The sequence below is a fragment of the Erithacus rubecula genome (genome assembly GCF_903797595.1).
Source record: "Erithacus rubecula genome assembly, contig: scaffold_753_arrow_ctg1, whole genome shotgun sequence".
NCBI lineage: Eukaryota > Metazoa > Chordata > Aves > Passeriformes > Muscicapidae > Erithacus > Erithacus rubecula.
The window spans coordinates 27963-44776 of NW_027635586.1; the positions used below are offsets into that span (position 1 = coordinate 27963).

A 16814-nucleotide genomic window follows, 5' to 3' on the forward strand; every position below is an offset into this window, starting at 1 on the left:
CCACCATTTGTGGGCGTGGTTTATCTGTTTTGGGGCGTGGCCTCTGCCACTCAGCTATGTGTTTAGTTGGGGGCGTGTTTTCCATGTTTTGAGGCGTGGTCACACCTTATATGGTCATATCCTCCCCTCTCAGTGGGCGTGCCCTCGCTCTCCTCACACTCTGATTGGCCCTCCCCACCCTTTTGTGGGCGTGGCTTCCCCCTCGTGGGCGTGGCCCCGGTGACTCAGCTCCGCCATGGCGGCGGCCGCTCCCGCCCGCTCCTGACGCGGCTTCCGGCGGCCATGGCGGCGGCGGCGGCGGCGGCGCCGGGCCCGGGCCCGGCCGAGGCTCCCGCGGCCGCTCCGGAGCTCAAGAGCCGCTTCCGCACCCGTGAGGGCTCCTACCGCCTGCTGGGCCCCGCCACCGCCGCCGCCGCCGCCGCTTCCTCCGCCGCCGGGCCCGTCCCGGCCGGTGCCGCCCCGCCGGGCCCCGGGGCGCTGCCGCCCGTCCGGCTGTCCGTGGTGCGGCTGGCGCGGAGCCGCAGCCCGCCCGGAGCCAGCGCCGAGCGCAGCCGCGTGTGCTGCAACCTGGGCCGGGAGCTGCATTTCTATGGAGGGGCTGGAAGCGGCGGACGCGGCTGCCGCAGGGTAACCGGGAATAACGGGAGGAGAACCGGGAATAACGGGAGGAGGACCGGGGTTAACGGGAGAGAACCGGGAGGAACCGGGATAACGGGAGGAGGACCGGGGATAACGGGAGAGAACCGGGAGGAACGGGGATAACGGGGGAGAATGGGGGATAACGGGAGAGAACCGGGAGGAACGGGGATAACGGGGGATAACGGGGGATAACGGGAGAGAACCGGGAGGAACCGGGGATAAGGGGGGAGAATGGGGGAGAATAGGGGATAACGGGGATAACGGCGGAGAATGGGGGATAACGGGGGAGAATAGGGGATAACGGGGAGGACCGGGAAGAATCGGGGATAACGGGAGGAGGACTAGGGAGAATGGGGGATAACGGGAGAGAACCGGGAGGAACGGGGAGAATGGGGGATAACGGGAGAGAACCGGGGATAACGGGGTGATGACGGGGAAGAACCAGGGAGAATGGGGGATAACGGGAGAGAACCGGGGATAACGGGAGAGGACCGTGGATAACGGGGGAGAACCGGGAGAGGACCGGGGAGAATCGGGGATAACGAGGGAGGACCGGGGAGAATCGAGGATAACGGGAGAGAACTGGGGATAACGGGGGAGGACCGGGGATAACGGGGGAGGACCGGGGGGAATCGGGGAGAATGGAGGACGAGGGAGGACCGGGGAGAACCGGGATAAAACCGGGGATAACGGGGGTTTGGGGGTGATGGGGGAATAACGGGGGGAATGGGGGGAAAGGTGACCCCAAGGCTGGTGACAGTGACCCCAGGGACAGTGACAGTGACCACAGGGACAGTGACCCCAGGGTTGGTGGCAGTGACCCCAGGGACAGTGACAGTGACCACAGGGACAGTGACCCCAGGGTTGGTGGCAGTGACCCCAGGGACAGTGACAGTGACCACAGGGACAGTGACAGTGACCTTAGGGACATTGACAGTGACCCCAGGGGACAGTGACAGTGACCCCAGGATTGGTGACAGTGACCTTAGGGACAGGGACAGTGACCCCAGGATTGGTGACAGTGACCCCAGGATTGGTGACAGTGACCCCAGGGTTGGTGGCAGTGACCCCAGGGACAGTGACAGTGACCTCAGTGACAATGACAGTGACCCCAGGATTGGTGACAGTGACCCCAAGGTTGGTGACAGTGACCCCAGGGACAGTGACAGTGACCCCAGGGTTGGTGACAGTGACCTTAGGGACAGTGACAGTGACCCCAGGATTGGTGACAGTGACCCCAGGGTTGGTGACAGTGACAGTGACCCCAGGATTGGTGACAGTGACCCCAGGGTTGGTGACAGTGACAGTGACCCCAGGGTTGGTGACAGTGACCCCAGGGTTGGTGACAGTGACCCCAGGGACAGTGACAGTGACAGTGACCCCAGGGTTGGTGACAGTGACTTCAGACCCCGCAGGACTCCCTGGACATCCCCATTGGTGACCCAGGGTGGGCACAGAGTCCCTGGGGAGTGCCAGGGGTGACATCCCCAGGCAGTGACAGTGACAGTGACCATCACAGTGCCAGTGCCAATCACAGTGACAATGACAGTGACAGTGACAATGGCAGTGCCACCAGGCCGGTAGTGGTGCCAGTAGGCTGGTGACAGTGGCAGTGATAATGACAGTGACAAAATGACAATGACGGTGACAGTACCAATGACAGTGACAAAATGACAGTGACAGTACCAGTGACAGTGACAATGACAGTGGCAGTGCCAGACTGGTGACAGTGACAATGGCAGCGCCGATGACAGTGACAGTGCCAGCAGGGCCAGCAGGCCAGTGGCAGTGACAGTGACAATGGCAGTGCCAATGACAGTGCCACCAGACTGGTGACAGTGCCAGTGACAGTGCCAATGCCAGGCCGGTGACAGTGACAATGCCAGGCTGGTTACAGTGCCAATGACAGTGACAGTGACAGTGACAGTGACAGTGACAGTGACAATGCCAGGCTGGTGACAATGACAGTGACAGTGACAGTGACAGTGCCAGGCTGGTGACAGTGCCAGGTTGGTGACAGTGATGGTGACAGGCGTGTGTACAAGGGCACCCAGCCCACCTGCCACGACTTCAACCAGTTCAGTGACAGTGACAGTGACAGTGCCAATGACAGTGACAGTGACAATGCCAGGCTGGTGACAATGACAGTGACAGTGACAGTGACAGTGACAGTGACAGTGACAGTGCCAGGCTGGTGACAGTGCCAGGTTGGTGACAGTGACAGTGACAGTGACAATGCCAGGCTGGTGACAATGACAGTGACAGTGACAGTGCCAGTGCCAGTGCCAGGCTGGTGACAGTGCCAGGTTGGTGACAGTGACAGTGACAGTGACAATGCCAGGCTGGTGACAATGACAGTGACAGTGACAGTGACAGTAACAGTGACAGTGCCAGGCTGGTGACAGTGCCAGGTTGGTGACAGTGACAGTGACAGTGACAATGCCAGGCTGGTGACAATGACAGTGACAGTGACAGTGACAGTGACAGTGACAGTGACCGTGACAGTGACAGTGCCAGGCTGGTGACAGTGACAGTGATGGTGACAGTGCCAGTGACAGTGCCAGGCTGGTGACAGTGGCAGTGACAGTGACAGTGATGGTGACAGTGACAGGCTGGTGACAGTGCTAGGCTGGTGACAGTGCCAGTGCCAGTGCCAGTGCCAGTGGCAGTGCCAGTGGCAGTGCCAGCCCGTGTCCCCGCAGGTGACAGTGACAGTGACAATGCCAGGCTGGTGACAGTGCCAGTGCCAGTGGAAGTGCCAGGTTGGTGCCAGTGCCAGTGCCAGTGCCAGGCTGGTGACAGTGACAGTGCCAGGCTGGTGACAGTGCCAGGCTGGTGCCAGTGCCAGTGGCAGTGACAGTGCCAGTGGCAGTGCCAGGTTGGTGCCAGTGCCAGTGGCAGTGCCAGGCTGGTGACAGTGACAGTGCCAGTGCTAGCGGCAGTGCCAGGCTGGTGACAGTGACAGTGACAGTGACAGTGACAGTACCAGTGCCCGTGTCCCCGCAGGTGCTGGACCTGCAGCGCCCCATCGACAGGCGCGTGTACAAGGGCACCCAGCCCACCTGCCACGACTTCAACCAGTTCAGTGACAGTGACAGTAACAGTGCCAGGCTGGTGACAGTGACAGTGCCAGTGACAGTGACAGTGGCAGTGCCCGTGTCCCCGCAGGTGCTGGACCTGCAGCGCCCCATCGACAGGCGCGTGTACAAGGGCACCCAGCCCACCTGCCACGACTTCAACCAGTTCAGTGACACTGACAGTGACAGTGACAGGCTGGTGACAGTGACAGTGACAGTGACAGTGACAGTGACAGTACCAGTGCCCGTGTCCCTGCAGGTGCTGGACCTGCAGCGCCCCATCGACAGGCGCGTGTACAAGGGCACCCAGCCCACCTGCCACGACTTCAACCAGTTCAGTGACAGTGACAGTGACAGTGACAGTGACAGTGACAGTGACAGTGACAGGCTGGTGACAGTGACAGTGACAGTACCAGTGCCCGTGTCCCCGCAGGTGCTGGACCTGCAGCGCCCCATCGACAGGCGCGTGTACAAGGGCACCCAGCCCACCTGCCACGACTTCAACCAGTTCACGGCGGGCAGCGAGACGCTGGCGCTGCTCGTCGGCTTCTCGGCCGGCCAGGTGCAGTACCTGGACCTGGCCAAGAAGGACAGCGCCGGCCGGCTCTTCAACGAGGAGGTGAGGGGGCATCGGGACCACCGGCATCACCCCGGGGCTACCAGGGACACCTTGGGGCTACCAGGGACACCCTGGGGCCACCAGTATCCCCCTGGGGCCAGCAGGAACCCCCTGGGGCCACCAGTATCCCCCTGGGGCCAGCAGGAACCCCCTGGGGCCACCAGTATCCCCCTGGGGCTACCAGGGACACCCTGGGGCCACCAGTATCCCCCTGGGGCCAACAGGGACACCCTGGGGCCACCAGCATCCCCCTGGGGCTATCAGCATCACCCTGGGGCCACCAGGGACACCTTGGGACCACCAGCATCTCCCCAGGGCTACCAGGAACCCCTTGGGACCACCAGCATCCCCCTAGGGCCACCAGGGCCATCAGCATCCCCCTGGGACCACCAGCATCCCCCTGGGGCCACTGGGGCCACCAGCAGCCCCATAGAACCCCCAGGACCACCCGAAACCCACTTGGGATCACCCATGGGACCACCAGGATTCCCCCAGGGCCACCAGGAACCCCTCAAGACCCCCATGGGACCACCAGCATTCCCCCAGGACCACCAGAACCCCCTTGGGATCCCCATTGGACCACCAGGAACATCTTGGGATCACTCATGGGACCACTGGGACCACCAGAAACCCCTTGGGACCCCCATGGGACCACCAGGACCTCCCCAGGGCCACCAGGAACCCCTCAGGACCCCCATGGGACCACCAGAACCTCCCCAGGGCCACCAGGAACTCCTTGGGACCCCCGTGGGACCACCAGGACTCACCTAGGACCACCAGAAACCCCTTGGGACCCCCATGGGACCACCAGAACCTCCCCAGGGCCACCAGGAACCCCTTGGGGTGATCACTCATGAGACCACCAGGAACCCCTTGGGGTCCTCATGAGACCCCCCAGGACTCTCCCAGGGTTACAAGGAACCCCTCAGGACCCCCATGGGACCACCAGGACCTCCCCAGGGCCACCAGGAACTCCTTGGGACCCCCAGGACTCACCTAGGACCACCAGGAGCCCCTTGGGACCCCCACGGGACCACCAGGAACCCCTCAGGACCCCCAGGACTCACCTAGGACCACCAGGAACTCCTTGGGACCCCCACGGGACCACCAGAACCTCCCCAGGGCCACCAGGAACCCCTTGGGGTGATCACTCATGAGACCACCAGGAACTCCTTGGGACCACCAGGGCCACCAGAACCCCTTTTAGGACCACCCCCCCCCCTCTCCCCCCCCCCCCCCCGCCTCCTTTTAACCCTTTCCCTCCCGCCCCCCGCAGCGCCTCATCGACAAATCCAAGGTGACTTTGGTCAAGTGGCTGCCGGACACTGAGCGCCTGTTCCTGGCGTCCCACGCCAGCGGCCACCTGTACCTGTACGACTCGGAGCAGCCCTGCGGGGCCACCAGCCCGCAGTACACGCTGGTCACGCAGGGCGAGGGTTTCCGGGTCTTCTCGTGCAAGAGCAAAACGCCCCGGAACCCTTTGCTGAAGTGGGCGGTGGGCTCGGGGCCGCTGAACGAGTTCGCCTTCTCGCCCGACGGGCGCTCGCTGGCCTGCGTCAGCCAGGACGGGGTGCTGCGGGTCTTCCACTTCTCCTCCATGCTGCTGCAGGGGATGATGCGCAGCTATTTCGGGGGGCTCCTCTGCGTCTGCTGGAGCCCCGACGGTCGCTACGTGGTGACGGGCGGCGAGGATGACCTGGTCACCGTGTGGTCATTCGCCGAGGGCCGGGTGGTGGCCCGCGGTCACGGCCACAAGTCGTGGGTCAACGCGGTGGCTTTCGATCCTTTCACCACTCCCGCGCAGCCCCCCGAGGATGGGGATGGGCAGGGGGGCGACAGCGCCGAGGACCCCCCGAGTGTCACCTACCGCTTCGGCTCGGCCGGTCAGGACACGCAGTTCTGCCTCTGGGACCTCACCGAGGACGTGCTGGACCCTCGGCCGCCCCCTCCCCGCGCGCCCCCACCCCCTGTTTCCATGGCGGGGGGGTTGCCGCGCTCCTTATCCCGCTCCAACAGCCTCCCCCAACCCGGCGGGGGTCCCCAAATCTCTCCTCGGGTCCCCCCGGTGCTGAGCGCGGGGCGTTTCGCCACGCTGACCCTGCGCGACCCCCGCGCCCCCCCGGAGAAGGAGCACAAACGTTACCACAGCCTGGGCAACATCAGCCGGGGAGGGGGCGGCGCCGAGAAACCCCCCCCGGGGGGCGGCTCGGGGGGGTCCCGGGGGTCTCTGGACATGGCCAAGGTGCTGGGCACGGCGCTGTGCCCGCGGCTGCACGAGGTGCCGCTGCTGGAGCCGCTCGTCTGCAAGAAAATCGCGCAGGAGAGGCTGACGGTGCTGCTGTTCCTGGAGGATTGCATCGTGACAGCGTGCCAGGAGGGGCTGATCTGCACCTGGGCGCGGCCCGGGGTCTCTGTGAGTGCGGGGAGGGGATTTGGGGGGGTTTAAAGGGGATTTGGGGGGGGCTCGGAGGGGATTTGGGGGGATTTTGGGGGGGTTGGAAGGGGTTTGGGGGTGCAGGATTGCATCGTGACAGCCCTGCCAGGAGGGGCTGATCTGCACCTGGGCGCGGCCCGGGGTCTCTGTGAGTGCGGGGAGGGGATTTGGGGGGGGTTTAAAGGGGATTTGGGGGGGTCTCGGAGGGGATTTGGGGGGATTTTGGGGGGTTTGGAAGGGGTTTGGGGGTGCAGGATTGCATCGTGACAGCCCTGCCAGGAGGGGCTGATCTGCACCTGGGCGCGGCCCGGGGTCTCTGTGAGTCTGGGGGGGGGTTTGGGGGGGATTTGGGGGGGGTCTCGGAGGGGATTTGAGGGGTTTAAATGGGATTTGGGGGGTTTGGAAGGGGTTTGGGGGTGCAGGATTGCATCGTGACAGCGTGCCAGGAGAGGCTGATCTGCACCTGGGCGCGGCCCGGGGTCTCTGTGAGTCTGGGGAGGGGATTTGGGGGGGTTTAAAGGGGATTTGGGGGGGCTCGGAGGGGATTTGGGGGGATTTTGGGGGGTTTGGAAGGGGTTTGGGGGTGCAGGATTGCATCGTGACAGCCCTGCCAGGAGGGGCTGATCTGCACCTGGGCGCGGCCCGGGGTCTCTGTGAGTGCGGGGAGGGGTCTCGGAAGGGATTTGGGGGGTTTTAAAGGGGATTTGGAGGGGGCTCGGAGGGGATTTGGGGGGATTTTGGGGGTTTGGAAGGGGTTTGGGGGTGCAGGATTGCATCGTGACAGCCCTGCCAGGAGGGGCTGATCTGCACCTGGGCGCGGCCCGGGGTCTCTGTGAGTGCGGAGAGGGGTCTCGGAGGGGGTTTGGGGGGATTTTGGGGGGTTTAGATGGGATTTGGGATGTTTGAGAGGCGGTTTTGGGGTGCCGGGAGCTGCAGGTGTGTATCGTGACAGCCCTGCCAGGAGGGGCTCATCTGCACCTGGGCGCGGCCCGGGGTCTCTGTGAGTGCGGGGAGGGGTCTCGGAGGGAATTTTGGGGGGGTTTAGAGGGGATCTGGGGGGGGGGGGGGGTTGGGGTGGTTTAGGTGGGATTTGGGGGTGCCAGCATCACCTGGACCATATCGCGACAGTCTGTCGGGATGGGCTCATCTGTCCCCAGAGGTGACTTCAGGGTTCTAGTGAGTCTGGGGGCGTCCGGGAGGGGATTTTGGGGAGGATTTAGGGTGGTTTCGGGGGGATTTGGGGTGGTTTCGGGGGGATTTGGGGTGGTTTAGGGCACGTAGGAGGAGCTCACCTGCAGCAGGTTTGTATCGCGATAGTCTCTCGGGACAGGCTCGTCTGTCCTCGGGGTTCCCGAGGAACTGGGGTGGGGTCTGGGGTCATCCGGGTGGGAATTTGGGGTGATTTAGGGAGAATTTGGGGGGATTTGGGGGTCCCAGCAGCACCAGGACCCTGTCGCGACAGTTTGTCGTGACAATTTCCTCTCTCCCCGGTGCCCCCGTGAGTCTGGGGGCGTCCGGGACAGGATTTTGGGTGTGTCCGGAGCGAGTTTTTGGGGAACAAATCGCGGATTTTGGGATCGGGCGGGGCCTTAGGGGGGGAATCCCCGCGATGACGTCACCAAGGAGTGGCATTGTCCCCTCCCCCGGTGACCGCTGTCCCCTCCCCCCCGCAGGGCCTGTCCTCGCAGAACGGCGGCTCCCCGAGTGGCACCGTGGTGTAGCTGTCACCTGTGTCACCTCCCGTGTCACCCGTCACGACTCGTGTCACCCGCGGGTGTCACCTTTGGGTCACCCGTGTCACCCGCAGTGCCACCCCCCGTACTACTGAGCCCCCCTGGCGCTGTCCCCGCGGTGTCACTTCTGTCCCCAGGGTGTCACCGCTGTCACCAGGGTGGTGTCACCGCTGTCCCCGCGGTGTCACCGCTGTCCCCAGGTTGGTGTCGCCGCTGTCACCAGGGTGGCACCGCTATCACCAGAGCGGTGGCACCGCTGTCCCCAGGTTGGTGTCCCCGCGGTGTCACCGCTGTCACCAGGGTGGTGTCACCGCTGTCCCCAGGGCGGTGTCACTGCTGTCCCCGCGGTGTCACTTTTGTCCCCAGGGTGGTGTCACCGCTGTCCCCGCGGTGTCACCGCTGTCCCCAGGTTGGTGTCCCCGCGGTGTCACCGCCCCGTGCCCGGGGACATCCCCGCCCCCACCCCGTGCCTTCGTCACTTTATTGTCCCCGCGGTGTCACCGCGCGTCCCCCCCACCCTTATTTATACTAAAGAGACTTTTTTTGGCACTCGAGTGGCACCGGCGTGTCCGGGGGAGGGGACAATGAGGGGACAGCGAGGGGACACCGGGCGGTGCGCGGGGACACGCTGGGTGGCATTTGGGGACAGAACCGGGACACGCTGGGTGGCACGGGAACGGACTGGGGACACTGTGGGTGGCTCTTGGGGACACGGATGAATTGGGGACAATGCTTGGTGGCACTTGGGGACAGAACAGGGACACGCTGGGTGGCACGGGGACGGACTGGGGACACTGTGGGTGGCGCTTGGGGACAGCGCGGGGACACGTTGGGTGGCACGGGGACGGACTGGGGACACTGTGGGTGGCGCTTGGGGACAGCGCGGGGACACGTTGGGTGGCACGGGGACGGACTGGGGACACTGTTGGTGGCACAGGGGACACGGGGACAACTCGGGGATGATTTGAGACGCGGGAGGTGGCACAGGGGGACAATTTGGGGACGCGGGGGTGGCACTGGGGGACAGTTCGGAGACACAGGGGGTGGCAGAAGGGGACATTTTGGGGACACGGGGGTGGCACAAAGGGACAATTTGGGGACACAGCGGTGGCAGAAACACAACTTTATTCTCGTCCCCTCCCCCCCGGGGGGGGGCAGATTTTGGGGCGGGGGCATAAATAGGGGGAGGGGTCATTAGTGCAAACGTCCCTACAAATAAATTACTAATGGGGGACGGCGGGGGGGGCTGGGGGGTCCCCCACCCTTTTTGGGGGGGGTCGCGTCCCGCTGCCCCTCGGGGAGGGTCATGGGGGCACCGGGGAGACCCCTCCCCAAATTATTTTGGGGGGGGAGGGGACACGCGCGGTTGGGACCCCCCCGGGGGGGTGTAGTGGTTTGGGGGAGGAGGGGCTCGGATTTTGGGGACCCCCCCCCGGTGGGATTTTGGGGAGGGGTCCTGTGATTTTGGGGAGGGGTCTCTGTACAGGGAAAGGGGGGGTCAAGTGCAACAAAGTGGGGGGACACCTCGGGGACAATTTGGGGACACCCCCGAATTACGGGGGGGTCCCGGGGGGCGCGGGCGGGGGGCGCAGGCCGGCGGCGCAGAGCAGCAGACAGTCCTTGGTGGCACCGGGGTGTGGCACCTGGGGACAGCGACACGGTCAGGGCGCGCGGGTGGCATCGTCACCATCGTCACCATTGTCACCAAACCCTCCCCCACCGCTGTGTCACACTCCCCTCCGGATGGTGGCACCTCCCCTCCCCCCGCGTTGTTGGGGACATAAGGGACACCGGGGTGGCACTGACCCGATGGTGGCACTGCCCCGGTGGTGGCAGTGGTGGCACTGCCCCGGGGGTGGCACTGCCCCGGGGGTGACAGTCCCAGCAGTGGTGGCACTGCCCCGGGGGTGACACTGCCCGGGGGTGACAGTCCCAGCAGTGGTGGCACTGCCCCGGGGGTGGCACTGCCCGGGGTGACAGTCCCAGCAGTGGTGGCAGTGCCCAGGGTGGCCCAGCCGTGCTTGTCACCTCCCCGGGGCTGGTGGCCCAGCATGGGGAGGTGGCATTGGGGACAAGCCCAGGGTGGCAGTGGCAGGGGTGTGGCCTTGGGGACATGGCTAGAGGTGGCAGTGACACGGGTGGAGGTGGCAGGGGATGACAGGGGGTGACGGGATGGCAGGGGATGGCAGTGGGTGACACAGGGTGGCAGTGGCAGTAGTGCCAGGGGGTGGCACAGGTGACACAGGTGACACAGTGACAGCCCCACGTACCCGGGCCCAGAGCAGCAGGTGCCGGGACAGGGGGTGGCAGAGGGTGGCAGTGGCAGTGACAGGGGGTGACAGGGGATGGCAGGGGGCTGCAGGGGGTGACACAGGTGACACAGTGACAGTGACAGTGACAGCCCCACATACCCGGGCCCAGAGCAGCAGGTCCCGGGACAGGGGGTGGCAGGGGGTGACAGGGGGTGGCAGGGGGTGGCAGGGGGTGGCAGTGGCAGTGCCAGGGGGTGGCAGGGGGTGGCAGTGGGTGACACAGGTGACACAGTGACAGTGACAGCCCCACATACCCGGGCCCAGAGCAGCAGGTGCCAGGACAGGGGGTGACAGTGGCAGTGCCAGGGGGTGGCAGGGGGTGGCAGTGGGTGACAGGGGATGGCAGGGGGCTGCAGGGGGTGACACAGGTGACACAGTGACAGTGACAGTGACAGCCCCACGTACCCGGGCCCAGAGCAGCAGGTCCCGGGACAGGGGGTGGCAGAGGGTGGCAGTGGCAGTGACAGGGGGTGACAGGGGATGGCAGGGGGCTGCAGGGGGTGACACAGGTGACACAGTGACAGTGACAGTGACAGCCCCACGTACCCGGGCCCAGAGCAGCAGGTCCCGGGACAGGGGGTGGCAGAGGGTGGCAGTGGCAGTGACAGGGGGGTGACAGGGGGTGACAGTGGGTGGCAGTGGGTGACAGGGGGTGGCAGTGGGTGACAGGGGGTGGCAGGGGGTGGCACAGGTGACACAGGTGACACAGTTGACACAGTGACAGTGACAGCCCCACGTACCCGGGCCCAGAGCAGCAGGTCCCGGGACAGGGGATGGCAGGGGGTGGCAGTGGCAGTGACAGGGGGTGACAGGGGATGGCAGAGGGCTGCAGGGGGTGACACAGGTGACACAGTGACAGTGACAGTGACAGCCCCACATACCCGGGCCCAGAGCATCAGGTGCCAGGACAGGGGGTGGCAGAGGGTGGCAGTGGGTGACAGGGGGGTGGCAGGGGGGTGACAGTGGCAGTGCCAGGGTGTGCCAGGGGGTGACAGGGGATGGCAGGGGGTGGCACAGGTGACACAGGTGACACAGTGACAGCCCCACGTACCCGGGCCCAGAGCAGCAGGTCCCGGGACAGGGGGTGGCAGAGGGTGGCAGTGGGTGACAGGGGGTGGCAGTGGGTGACAGGGGGTGGCAGGGGGTGGCACAGGTGACACAGATGACACAGGTGACACAGTGACAGTGACAGCCCCACGTACCCGGGCCCAGAGCAGCAGGTGCCGGGACAGGGGGTGACAGTGGCAATGACAGGGGGTGGCAGAGGGTGGCAGGGGATGGCAGTGGCAGTGACAGGGGGTGGCAGGGGGTGGCAGTGGGTGACAGGGGATGGCAGGAGGTGGCACAGGTGACACAGGTGACAGTGACAGTGACAGCCCCACGTACCCGGGCGCAGAGCAGCAGGTCCCGGGACAGGGGGTGACAGTGGGTGGCAGTGGGTGACAGTGGCAGTGCCAGGGGGTGGCAGGGGGTGGCAGGGGATGACAGTGGCAGTGCCAGGGGGTGACACAGGTGACACAGTGACAGTGACAGTGACAGCCCCACGTACCCGGGCCCAGAGCAGCAGGTGCCGGGACAGGGGGTGACAGTGGCAGTGCCAGGGGTTGGCAGGGGTGGCAGTGGCAGTGATGGGGGTGGCAGTGACAGGGGGTGACAGTGGGTGACAGGGGGTGACAGTGGGTGACAGGGGGTGGCAGTGGGTGACGGTGGGTGACAGGGGGTGACAGTGGGTGACAGGGGGTGACAGTGGGTGGCAGTGGCAGTGATGGGGGTGGCACAGGTGACACAGGTGACACAGTGACAGCCCCACGTACCCGGGCCCAGAGCAGCAGGTGCCGGGACAGGGGGTGGCAGTGGCAATGACAGGGGGTGGCAGTGGCAATGACAGGGGGTGGCAGTGGCAGTGCCAGGGGTTGGCAGTGGCAGTGACAGGGGGTGACAGGGGGTGGCAGGGGATGACAGTGGCAGTGCCAGGGGGTGGCAGTGGCAGTGACAGGGGGTGATAGGGGGTGGCAGGGGGTGGCAGTGGCAGTGCCAGGGGGTTGCAGGGGGTGACACAGGTGACACAGTGACAGTGACAGTGACAGCCCCACGTACCCGGGCCCAGAGCAGCAGGTGCCGGGACAGGGGGTGGCAGGGGGTGACGGGGTGGCAGGGGGTGGCAGTGGCAATGACAGGGGGTGGCAGTGACAGTGCCAGGGAATGGCAGGAGGTGGCACAGGTGACACAGGTGACACAGTGACAGTGACAGCCCCACGTACCCGGGCCCAGAGCAGCAGGTCCCGGGACAGGGGATGGCAGGGGGTGGCAGTGGCAGTGACAGGGGGTGACAGGGGATGGCAGGGGGCTGCAGGGGGTGACACAGGTGACACAGTGACAGTGACAGTGACAGCCCCACGTACCCGGGCCCAGAGCATCAGGTGCCAGGACAGGGGGTGGCAGAGGGTGGCAGTGGGTGACAGGGGGTGGCAGGGGGTGACAGTGGCAGTGCCAGGGTGTGCCAGGGGGTGACAGGGGATGGCAGGGGGTGGCACAGGTGACACAGGTGACACAGTGACAGCCCCACGTACCCGGGCCCAGAGCAGCAGGTGCCGGGACAGGGGGTGACAGTGGCAGTGCCAGGGGGTGGCAGGGGGTGGCAGTGGGTGACAGGGGGTGGCAGGGGGTGGCACAGGTGACACAGGTGGCACAGGTGACACAGTGACAGTGACAGCCCCACGTACCCGGGCCCAGAGCAGCAGGTGCCGGGACAGGGGGTGACAGTGGCAATGACAGGGGGTGGCAGGGGATGGCAGGGGGTGGCAGGGGGTGGCAGTGGCAGTGACAGGGGGTGGCAGGGGATGGCAGGGGGTGACAGGGGGTGGCAGTGGCAGTGGCAGGGGGTGACAGGGGATGGCAGGGGGTGGCACAGGTGACACAGGTGACACAGTGACAGTGACAGCCCCACGTACCCGGGCCCAGAGCAGCAGGTGCCGGGACAGGGGCAGCCCCAGGGGGGAGCGGAAAAGCCGGGGGGGCTGCGGAGAGAGCAGAGAGCGTCAGCCCCCCCAAATCACCCCAAAATCACCCAAAAAACCCCAAATCACCTTAAAAAACCCAAAATCACCCTAAAAACCCAAAATCACCCAAAAAAACCACCCAAAAATCATCCCCAAACCCCCCTTACCTCCGTGGGAGGGGCCGCGATGGGGGGGGGCTGCTCCGCGCCTCCTGCAAGGGAAATTTGGGGAGGGGGGCGTGGTCAGGGTTGGATCCCTCCCCCCCAAAATATTTGGGAACCTTTTTTTGGGGTTTCCCCCAAATTTAGGAAGCCCCCAGCCCCAAAGCTGGGGAGGGGACAATGTCCTGTAGTCCCCCCCCCCAAAAAAAAAATTACCCCCAAAATATTTGGGGGGGGGGGCGAGCCCCTCTAGAAGGGGTCTCCAGGAATTTGGGGGGCTCCTGGTGAATTTGGGGGTGGTGGGGGTCTGGAGGTGCTGGGGACAATCCAGGGTGGGTTGGGGTGACACTGAGGTGACCCCAAAGATTTGGGGGGAGTCACGGGGATTTTGGGGACATTCCCGGGGATGTCCCCAAGGATTTTGGGGAGGGGTCTTTTCTTTGATGCGGGCCCGGGGGGGTCACAGGGATTTTGGGGACATTCCCGGGGATGTCCCCAAGGATTTTGGGGAGGGGTCTTTTCCTTGCTGCGGGCCCGGGGGCGTCACAGGGATTTTGGGGACATTCCCGGGGATGTCCCCAAGGATTTTGGGGAGGGGTCTTTTCTTTGATGCGGGCCCGGGGGGGTCACAGGGATTTTGGGGACATTCCCGGGGATGTCCCCAAGGATTTGGGGAGGGGTCTTTTCCTTGCTGCGGGCCCGGGGGGGTCACAGGGATTTTGGGGACATTCCCGGGGGTGTCCCCAAGGATTTTGGGGAGGGGTCTTTTCCTTGCTGCGGGCCCGGGGGCGTCACAGGGATTTTGGGGACATTCCCGGGGGTGTCCCCAAGGATTTTGGGGAGGGGTCCTTGCCTTGCGGCGGGGGGGGGCCGGGCCCGGGGGGGGCCCAGGGATTTTGGGGACATTCCCGAGGGTGTCCCCAGGGATTTTGGGGAGGGGTCCTTGCCTTGCGGCGGGGGGGGGCCGGGCCCGGGGGGGTCACTCTGCAGCCGCCGCAGTTTCGCTTCCAGTTCCAGGTTGCGGCTCTCGGCCTCCTGCAGGCGCCTGCAGGGCGGGGACAGTTGGGGACACTTGGGGACAGTTGGGGACACCCCCGGGGACATCCCCGGACCCCCTCGGTCCCCGTTCCCCTGCGCGACGGCCGCGGTGTCATTGTCGCCACCGCAGCTGGGGACACCGGGGACACTGTAGCGGTTGTCACCCCTGGTGTCACCTCCCCGGTGCTGGCTGTCACCCTGGTGTCACCCTCGGGGTCCCTGGTGTCACCTCGCGGTACCCAGTGCCACCCACGCGCACTGGCCGCTGTCCCCCACAGACCGGGGGTCACTCCGCTGTCCCCAGCCCTGTCCCTCTGTCCCTCCGTCCCTCTGTCCCCTCTGTCCCCTCTGTCCCTCTGTCCCTCTGTCCCCTCTGTCCCTCTGTCCCCTCTGTCCCTCTGTCCCCTCTGTCCCCTCTGTCCCTCTGTCTCTCTGTCCCCTCTGTCCCCTCTGTCCCTCTGTCCCCATTGTCCCCGCTGTCCCCACTGTCCCTCTGTCCCCTCTGTCCCCTCTGTCCCCTCTGTCCCTCTGTCCCACTGTCCCTCTGTCCCCTCTGTCCCCTCTGTCCCCTCTGTCCCTCTGTCCCCTCTGTCCCCTCTGTCCGCTCTGTCCCCTCTGTCCCGCTGTCCCCTCTGTCCCTCTGTCCCCTCTGTCCCGCTGTCCCTCTGTCCCTCTGTCCCCTCTGTCCCTCTGTCCCCTCTGTCCCTCTGTCCCTCTGTCCCTCTGTCCCCTCTGTCCCTCTGTCCCCTCTGTCCCCTCTGTCCCTCTGTCCCTCTGTCCCCTCTGTCCCCTCTGTCCCTCTGTCCCCTCTGTCCCTCTGTCCCTCTGTCCCTCTGTCCCTCTGTCCCCTCTGTCCCCTCTGTCCCCTCTGTCCCTCTGTCCCTCTGTCCCGCTGTCCCCGTACCGGGCCAGCCCCTGTCCCGCCGCCCGCAGTTTCCCGAGCTCCCGCTCCAGCGCCTCCCGCCCGCGCCGCTCCTTGGCCAGCGCCTCCCGGAGCTCCGGTACCGACACCGGCACCGGGACAGCCACCGGGACCGGCTCCGGGACAGCCGGGACCGCTACCGGGACAGCCGGAACAGCCGGGACCGCCGGGACCGCGACCGGAACCGCCGGGACCGCCGCCGCCACCTGCGGGAACGGCGTCTGCCTGGGGATCCCCGGGATTCGGGATCCCCCGAACCGGGAACGGACCCCCGGGATCCCCCGAACCGGGAACTGACCCCCGGGATCCCCCGAACCCCCGGGATCCCCCGAACCGGGCGCTGACCTCTGGGATCCCCCTAACCGGGCACTGATCCCGGAATTACCGGGATTCGGGATCCCCCGAACCGGGAACTGACCCCCGGGATCCCCCCCGAACCCCCGGGATCCCCCGAACCGGGAACTGACCTCCGGGATTCCCGGGATTCCCGTGATCCCCCGAACCGGGCACGGACCCCCGGGATTCCCCCGAACCGGGCACGGATCCCCAGAATATTCGGGATGCACCGAACCGGGCAGGGACCCCCGGGATTCCCACGAACCACCGAAATTGGGGATCCCTCCGAACTGGGCACTGACCCCCGGAATTCCCGGGATTCCCGGGATCTCTCCGAACTAGGCACTGACCCCAGAATTACCGGGATCCTCCCGAATCCCCGGGATTCCCCGAACCGGACACGAACCCTCGGAATTCCCGGGATCCCCCCGAATCGGGCAGGGAACCCCGGAATTCCCGGGATTGCTCTGATCCCCCAAACCGGACACGAACCCTCGGGATTCCCGGGATGCCCTCGAACCGGGCACGAAACCCTGGAATTACC

The 16814-nt window shown here is 65.6% G+C and overlaps 2 protein-coding genes across 8 annotated transcripts; one reads left to right on the forward strand and one right to left on the reverse strand.

The window, feature by feature from the left end:
• Positions 1-227: 227 nt before the first annotated feature.
• Positions 228-9056, forward strand: DMWD (DM1 locus, WD repeat containing). 7 transcript variants are annotated; one of them, XM_079333037.1, is made up of 6 exons: positions 228-627; positions 4150-4335; positions 5612-6748; positions 8443-8702; positions 8746-8768; positions 8803-9056. In XM_079333037.1, exons 1-4 carry the CDS (start codon positions 283-285, stop codon positions 8488-8490), a joined length of 1716 nt encoding a protein of 571 aa, XP_079189163.1. In that variant the 5' UTR covers positions 228-282; the 3' UTR covers positions 8491-8702; positions 8746-8768; positions 8803-9056. The 7 variants fall into 7 exon arrangements, with proteins under 7 accessions (XP_079189163.1, XP_079189165.1, XP_079189160.1 ...); XM_079333039.1 differs by having other exon boundaries at positions 8869-9056; XM_079333034.1 differs by having other exon boundaries at positions 8443-8768.
• Positions 9057-9663: 607 nt separating this feature from the next.
• Positions 9664-16281, reverse strand: LOC306816624 (myotonin-protein kinase-like; the record flags this gene model as incomplete). Its single annotated transcript, XM_079333033.1, has 5 exons — positions 9664-10145; positions 13766-13831; positions 13981-14024; positions 14922-15019; positions 15917-16281. Coding segments are annotated over 5 exons (663 nt in total), but the record flags the coding sequence as incomplete, so codon positions are not given.
• Between the last annotated feature and the right edge of the window lie 533 nt (positions 16282-16814).

What these genes read in the sequence shown, in the direction of transcription:
- DMWD (XM_079333034.1), top strand. Translation starts at nt 283, where the DNA reads ATGGCGGCGGCGGCGGCGGCGGCGCCGGGCCCGGGCCCGGCCGAGGCT. An exon ending in GCGGACGCGGCTGCCGCAGG is followed by an intron (nt 628 to 4,149) that starts GTAACCGGGAAT and finishes GTGTCCCCGCAG; the next exon opens with GTGCTGGACCTGCAGCGCCC. An exon ending in GGGCGCGGCCCGGGGTCTCT is followed by an intron (nt 6,749 to 8,442) that starts GTGAGTGCGGGG and finishes TCCCCCCCGCAG; the next exon opens with GGCCTGTCCTCGCAGAACGG.